The sequence below is a fragment of the Asparagus officinalis genome, chromosome 1, assembly GCF_001876935.1.
Source record: "Asparagus officinalis chromosome 1, Aspof.V1, whole genome shotgun sequence".
Taxonomy (NCBI): Eukaryota; Viridiplantae; Streptophyta; class Magnoliopsida; order Asparagales; family Asparagaceae; genus Asparagus; species Asparagus officinalis.
Window position 1 is genome coordinate 25669193 of NC_033794.1, and position 8454 is coordinate 25677646.

The 8454-nt window shown below is 33.9% G+C and overlaps 1 protein-coding gene across 2 annotated transcripts in view; it reads right to left on the reverse strand.

Moving 5' to 3' along the window:
* The window catches only part of LOC109821725 (beta-amylase 8), a 20851-nt gene that overhangs the window by 10169 nt on the left and 2228 nt on the right, over window positions 1-8454 (reverse strand). For both annotated transcript variants that reach the window (XM_020387891.1, XM_020387898.1), the window contains exons 4-5: window positions 1466-1660; window positions 851-1015 (exon numbers count right to left, since the gene is read on the reverse strand). In XM_020387891.1, the coding sequence (XP_020243480.1) occupies window positions 851-1015; window positions 1466-1660 (360 nt within the window). The remainder of the gene's footprint in view (window positions 1-850; window positions 1016-1465; window positions 1661-8454) is intronic.

The window sequence follows — 8454 nt, forward strand, 5'->3', positions numbered from 1 at the left end:
GTGAAAGAATAGCAGGAGCTGCAGGACCTTTGATGATTACTAGCGAAGAAGAGTCTCTTTCCTCGGATGATGATGTCACAGACGAGGATGAGGACTTCATGGACATGAACTCGGAGGAGAGCGATCATACATGAAAGGATTTCCATGATGATGATGATTGATGATGATTGATGATGATTTCATTAGATTATATGATTATCACGTGCTAGACATTTAGACTATTCGTGTTTTTTTTCCTTCTTGAGCATTAGACTTTTGAGTTTGCGATATTATTTACTATAGCGATGACTTGTTATATTGGACATGGTGATGTTTTTAGTATTTGGTTACTAATTTGGCTATTTAGTATTTATACATGGTTGATTATGGATCTAAGCTTGTTATATATGTTTTTCTTACGATTTTATATGAACTTAATATATTTTTGTGAATTATTATAATCAAATAAATTAAAAAATAGGCAAACGCCTAGGCGCTAGGCCCCGGCTCGAACGCCTAGTCTGCCTAGCGCCTTCTGTAACATTGCGGCGGTCCAACGCAAGTGGGTTTAATGAGCTTGGACATTTCAGCACTAAATTACAAGACAGTATATTGATTAAGTGGAGAAATGAGGGATTCTTAAGTAGTTATTTATTCTCAAATCTCAAGTGATATTACTTTGTTTTTCTCTTCGACCTGTCGCATGTAACCTGTCAGGCTGTTCCAATAGATTTAAGTGTAGATTTTGAAAATGTTTATGAATGTTTAGAGCCTCAGAGTTGAGTAGAGGTTAAACCAGGTTGAGATTAAAATGACTTTAAAAGTTGTTAGCAATATATAAATTTAAAGTGGATTAAATTAATTGCAATACCTGAAATTCACCAACACCAGGGTATCTCCATCCCAGTCTTTCTGGAAATGAAGGATATTTTAGCTCCCCAGATGCACCAAGTCCAATTTCAACAGCAGAAATAAGGCCCTCTTCAAATAAATCACTGAATTCCATCCGGAAACTTCTCATGAAGTCAAAGTAGACCTGAAATGTTCGATATTGAATAAAATCAGAAAATACAACGTGAAAGAAGAATCTAAGGTCCCCAGGAGCTTTGGCATGAATGCAAGAAGATATACCAACATATATCAAGAAGCTAAACCTGCAATCTGAAATAGTATGATAGAAACCTAAAGAATTCCACAGGGAAGATGTACGACAACTGAACCATCATCAACTATGTGAGCAATGGGTTTAGCAAGTGGGGGTGGGGGGGGGGTCGTGAAGAAGTCAATATCTCTATAATCTACGCATAAACAAGAACTAGGGATGGAAATATAAATCTAGGAATATAATCCAGATTTATAATATGGCAAGAAAGGAACTTCCATTACTATTCTAGCATCATAGAAAAGGAGTTTGATTGTTTCATTGTAAGAAAAATATATTGAAGACCAAGTCATTGCAATGCTGCCATAACAAAGTTTCAAGTACCTCAATACCAGTTCTTCCTTTGAGCACACGTTCTTTGTCGATTCCCCAAGAAAGGCACTCTGTATTCCTCCTCCCCTCACGATCAGTGAAAAATATATCTTGGTTGTCTTTTCCAATCTCCAAGACCCATTTGGGAAGGGATATAGGCATATCACCAGATCCATTCCCTCCATGTTCATGAAATGCTAAGACTACCTTCAAAAAGTTCAAGGCAAAAGGTTAAGTTTATGCAAATGTTAAGAACTTTAAGATGTTTATTATGCTTGGAATATGTAATAAGGAAATTTTGTATAAATACAACACAAGGCAGAACACATTGTTCTCAGCACCTTGAATATAACTTTCCAAGAAGGGTTGAAATTATATGTCAATGACTCAATATAAACACTTATATGTCAGGTTGACATTTCGTGATGCATCAAGTGCTTGCTTCATGAATATCAGGTGTAGGTTTGGTACCAGTACTAATTTTTCAAGTTATCTTTGGCCCTTCATAATATATTTACTCAAACGATAATTTTTTTGAGAAAATAATTAATTACATGAGAAAGTAGCTAATAACGTGACAGTGGCTGCAGTCATAATCTTATATATTAATTTGTTTAAATAAAGATCTAAAATGCTTTTCTTAGCGAGTAATAGGTATCTTGTGAGACATTCCACTACACAAAGTCACATGAAGAATAAAACCCTGCAAATGACAATAAACAACACGAACAAAGTCCCAAACTTCCGTGGACAGAACTAATAAAAGAAACAATACATGCAAGTCAGACAAAGGAGAAAAAAGTAACATCTTTCAAACTTCTTTGCTAATGACGTCTGGTAACTGGTAACTCATCAAAGTTTAAGGGAAAACTCTAATTGAACAAAACACCTCAACTAGTAGTCCTTTTTTGAAGATTTCTTATTTCGGTTCCCCTCCTTTTGTTATCCCATGCAACCTAAGTTACATGGATACTGGTGTGGGTGCAAGTAGGGGACACAATAAATTTGTAAAAGGTAGGGTACGGAGACATAGCTACACATACATATGAATATATAATAATAATTTATATTAAATCAATATTATTTTTTCATTTCACATGCTACAAAATAAAATTCCTATGACATTTATATGTTTCTTTTACAATATAAATTTATAAATTAGAAAATTGCTCGTTTTTTAACTTTGTTTCCAAAAGGACTTTTACAATCATAGTTTTGAGCCGAGTATGGTTGAAACAAACTCAACTTATGTCTAACGAGTTTCAAAAATTGCATGTGAAAAGTAGGATATACGTTCAAGAAGTATATGGCAAGTGTTTTAACTTAAAATATGTATTAAATATTTGCGTACCCATTTGAATATGTGTGCAAATATCCAAAGAGAGTCCACTGAGATTTCAATGTACAACATAGGTATGGTTCCAAATAGAAATACACATGCAACGTAGTATGCACTCATATCATTCTAGATAGTGAACAGAAATGGGTACTCAGTTATAAGCTATGTTACTTGGGTATTTCTATCTGAAGCCATACACGACACGTACACGTACCCGCACCAAAACTTCTTGGTCCCACCTTGAATATATAGATGCATTTATTCGGACATGTACTCAATTATATAAAACATGTTTTAATTTAAAGCACTCGTCATACACTTCTTGGACATTCTATACTTCACATCCACTTTATAACCTACATACTAAAAGAAACATAAAAATGTCATATAAATTTTAACTCTTATACAAGCGAATCACAAAAGAATATTAATCTCATGTGAATTATTAATTTCAATATATGTATATAGTTGTCTCTGTATCCTACTTTTATAAATTTGTCGTGTCCTATACCAGCACATGCGCTCATACCCATACCCGTTTCCGTACAATTATAAATTTGTCGTGTCCTATACCAGCACATGCGCTCATACCCATACCCGTTTCCGTACAACGTAGTTTATAAGATTCTCATTAAGAACTTTTTAGTATCTAGAGGGGTTTATTCATCAGTGTTATTTTGGTGTAAATGAGATAGTTTTTGGGAAAATACCTTTTGGTGTTATTTATTAGGGTTGAGATTCTACTTTATGGTGTTATTAATTTTTAGAACAATTGTAGCACAAGTATCCAACCTCTTCTAAAGTTACCTCAACTATATGATACTTTTTTGTTCCCAACCTCGCATTTGTCTCAAACTACTCATTGTATGAGTGGATAAATTTAGCACTTAATCTCAACTCATTCTCCTCCTCATCCTTCCTTCTCCAGTCCAAAAATCAAATGGTGATCCTCACTCTACCCTTCTTCCTCCTCCTCTCGCTCCCTTCCTCGAGCTTCTAATTTTTATGCTCCTCTACCACCTCTCAACTCTCCTACAACCATGCACCTCCTCAAGTAGCATTTTCAATAAGCCTAATCAACAACCAATCAAGTGATTCTCTCTCTCATCTCTCTCCCTCTAGCCACTGTAACCATCTCTAGTATCCCTCCGCAGGGACCTCCAGTGCCTGACCTCCGCTCAACCCACCATCTTATTCCATTTCTTATCATTGTCGAGCTTGATCTTATTATGTCAATTTAATTCTTTCTATTTGTGCACTTATCAATTTCTTATTACATTGTGGTTTTGTTTATATATGTAATTTCTAATTGAATGGGTTTGCTATGATATAACCTGTCATGAATTTTGGACAGATTGATGAAATTTGATTCTTTGATTGCTTTCATTCTTTGATTGCTTTCACATTGTTGCATTGTGGTCATGCTTTATTTAAAAAATTGCTACTTATATACTAAATCATAAACCTTTCATTTAACATTTTTAAGAAGTTTTTGGTGGTTGTGTTCTTGCTTTCGGAGATGGGGGTACAATTTACATTTGCAATAACTTCGTTGAAGCCTTTTAGGTGATATTACATAAATGCAAAACCAAGTACTTATCAAACAAATTTAAGCATCATTATCATCTTATGTATCTCTACATTCTGTTTGTGTGCGTACAATACTATCTTTTGCCTCTAACACTAGCTCACACTCACACAGCTTCATGTCTAATCTCATAATACACTATTACAGATATTTAAGAGAACACAATGTATTCATCAACATACTAAGTCACTAATAAGAACTAATTGTATATAGACGTGTAGCTCTAATTGCTATTGCTCAGACTCTTTTTGACACCAAATTCACTAAACCTCTACCCCTAAACCAGATTAGTTGTGCAAAGACTATATGGTGTCATTACTGTTTGAGATATGTCATCATTATTGATATTTGCATTGTAGGATGAATTTTGCTCTAGAAACTCAACACTATAGAAGAGCCACTCTCAAAATGGTGAGAGGAGGGCAAAGGCTAGGTACGACTATGTGGTGTGGTTGGAAGAAGAAAACGAAGAGTTACCAAGGCTTTTGGTGGAAGAAGTAAAGAACAAAATAGGATGTATAATGACAACTTCAAGAAATTTACTATCACTCAAAATATGCTGACATATATAAATGCCAAATTTGGGAGAAACTTCAAATTTGATCATATAAAGAATAAGATCAAGAGTTGAAAGAGGAAAATTGAACCCATTGAATTACTATTGAAGAATAATTCAGGGTTTGCATTGGATCTTACATCCTAAAGAATTACTTATTCAGTTGGGGTTGGGAAAATTAAATTACCAAAACATTTTAAAGCACATAAAATATTGTTATGTTTTTAATTAAAAAATAGTAATATTAAATTGCTATCTTTGTATTTTGATAGACTTGTCCTAACACACCAATGTTTAAAGATCAGTTGTTAGAAAATTTGGATGATATATGCATGGTTGTGGGTAGCCACTTTGTAGCCGGGAGAACTGTCGGAGGCTTGGAAGTCAATGGTGTAGAGAGTGCATCGTTACACGGTGCATTAGGTGAGGATACACAGTGCATTAGGTGAGGATATGTTTAATGATGACATTTGTGATCCCCAAAATTTAGTCCAACATCAGATATTGATTGAGCGAATGGTTTAAATAATCGGCCTTAAGAGTCAAGTGTAATATTAACTAGTCAATTTGGTAGTGGTTGAGCTAAACCGTGCGTTGCACTTTGTGAGTCCTACGACTTGCATCGCGCTAATGGGTTCGGGATCTAGGACATGACAAATGGTATCAAAGCAACTAACTAGCCAGATATGTGGAACTAAGTGCTATGCAGGACTAAGTGCTATAACGCATGAGTGCGGTGAGAGCCATCTCTAGAGTCTACATCGCCTGATGGTAATACTGAGAATAACCAATTGTCATGCCGGAGGACATCGTGTACTTAAGGTAGGGTGATTGTGATCCCCAAAATTTAGTCCCACATCGAATATTAATTGAGTGACTAAATGATTTAAATGATGGGTCTTAAAAGCCAAGTATAACTTTGATTGCTCGTCAATTTTGGTAGTGCTTTGAGCCAAACCATGCATTACATTTCATGGGTCCCATGACATACATCGCACTAATGAGCTCGCAAGCCCGGGGCATGACAATATTGGTCTTGATGATAAATGTAGAAGACTTCCCATCAACCGATAGATACTCCACCACCTCCTAGCACCATTCAAGATCCTGACACTCCCTTGGCTGAGTCTGTATCATTGACCTCCAGCACCGCCTCTACATGATCTCAATCTGTCATACAAAACATCGCAAATGGGATTATGGCTATAAGAAAAAAACTTTGCATGAGTCGATCATAGAGTGAGAAGACTTTGCAAGAGTTGATCATAGAGGCGAGGTTGTTTCGATGCTGTAACTAACCTTGGATGGTGGGAGAGGCTTCTATTTTGGGATTTACCGATGCACAAAGGTTGATCGTTCTCAATGAATGTTTCCTAAGACGTGAAGGATATGTATGTGAAGATGAATAATAGTTAAGGAGATAGTTCATGATTTGGAGATTGGAACTTTTTCAGATGCGGAGGATGGTGATTTTGCTTATGCATTTAGTACTAGCCGTAGTTAATAACTATGCTTTTAGAGTTGTATTTCAAGCACATAGATGCTTTTATCTATGTAGTTTGAGCACAAGGGTGCTTTTATGTTTATTATTAGTTGTGGGTGCTAATTATGTACTTTTGGGCTTATACCTAAGTTGTATGAAAACGGGCACAGGTACTGGTACGGGTGCGGATACGGGTACGGGACACGACAAAACTGTAAAATGTTGGGTACAGCCAGGACACGACTATATATTGAATTAATAATGTACATGAGATAATTTTTTTCCGCTTCATGTGTCATTAGAATTAAAATTTTGATCATATTTTTGAGTTTATTTTATCATATTGATTATCGTGAATTGTAAAATACTCATTTTTTTTACTAGACATCTAAACGACCCATTAACTACATAGTTTTAAACTTGGGTATGATCTGAAACGAACCCAACCCGTATCCCATTAGTTTCAAAAGACGGATGTGAAGTGTAAGCTTTACGTCCAGGAAGTCTTTGACAAGTGTTTTAAATTAACACATATATCGTCTAATTGAGTACATGTTGTAATAAATGCATGCATATATTCAAGAAGTGTCCATAAAGTTTGGGTACGGGAAAGTGTCGGGTACGTGTCCGGTACGGGTACGGCTTCAATAATGAAGTACCCAGGTAACATAAGCTTATACTTCAAGCACATGGATGTTGTGATGACGATATGATTTTATGTTACAATATTACGATTATGCAGTGTTAATCATGTACGTATAATAGAGTAAAAATCAACGAGAATATTTGTCATAATTAATATTTTATTTAATGACTAAGATTTTATTTGTAATAATTAAGGCTTCATCTTAATCTAGATTGTTCTTCTTTAAATAAAAATATAATATCTAATATATGTTAATTTAGTAATAATAAGTTAATTTGTATTCAATTTATACTTAATTATTTAATAAAATATTTTAATACATTGTATTAATTAATATATGTATTAATTAAAATATGAATTTAAATAAAAATTAAAAAATAAGTATGCAATATATTTTAAATAAATGTACGAACAATAAGATAATTAAATTAATAAAAAAATATTGTTAATATATAATATGAATTAGAAATAAACATAAAAATATTCAAAGATTACTTTTTAAATATTATTATTATTATTATTATTATTAAATTTTATTCATGATGTTATGTAATAATAAGTTACTTCACAACTTAATTGATTCATAAATATCATATTTTAAAAAGTAGTTATCATCAATTGCCTCACTCAAGTGTCCCATTTTATCCCATGTTATCCTAATTTATCCCACTCATAGGTCATGTTTGGATTAGTGACTTGTTTTATCCAAGATTAATTTAACTCACCATAGTCAAGTGATATAATAGTCCTTCAGACTATAGTGAGTTAAATTTTTCATAATCTATTTGGTTTGATTTGTTATTAACACTTCTAATGCCTATATTGTGATTGAAAACTTGTCATTATAAGATGGTATGGAATTAATACATGAGAAAAATGTCCACAATACCCTAAGAAGGATTGATGCATGAACTTTTGGGTTGGGAATAGACTCCAGAAAAATGTTTAAAAAGGTAAAAGTGTGAGTTTTTAAACTCAATGTAAAAGTGAATGTGTCTCCATTTGGTCAAAGAGATCTGATTTGAGATTAAACATTGATATTTGTATAGGATTTCAAAGTTATCAAAGTTAATATGCTTGTCATATCCGATGACACTCTGTGCTGTGGAACATACACATGCCAAGAGTTCAAAGTGACTGGAATATCACATCAATATTTTCATATAAGTATTATTACATAATTTCCTCATATTCCAAAATGATTCAAAGGAAAAGCAGGGCAGTCTTCGTGATATACAGCTCACCCTTTGAATTGAAACCAAAATATCCGTTGTCGCAGCAGTTTGAAGTTTCTGCTTGGTGGAGAAAGAGTAATGATGGAAAACCTAACTTTGGATAGAGGAAATCTTTAGGAAAGTTAATAAACAAAAAGGAGAATAGTCCCCGAAC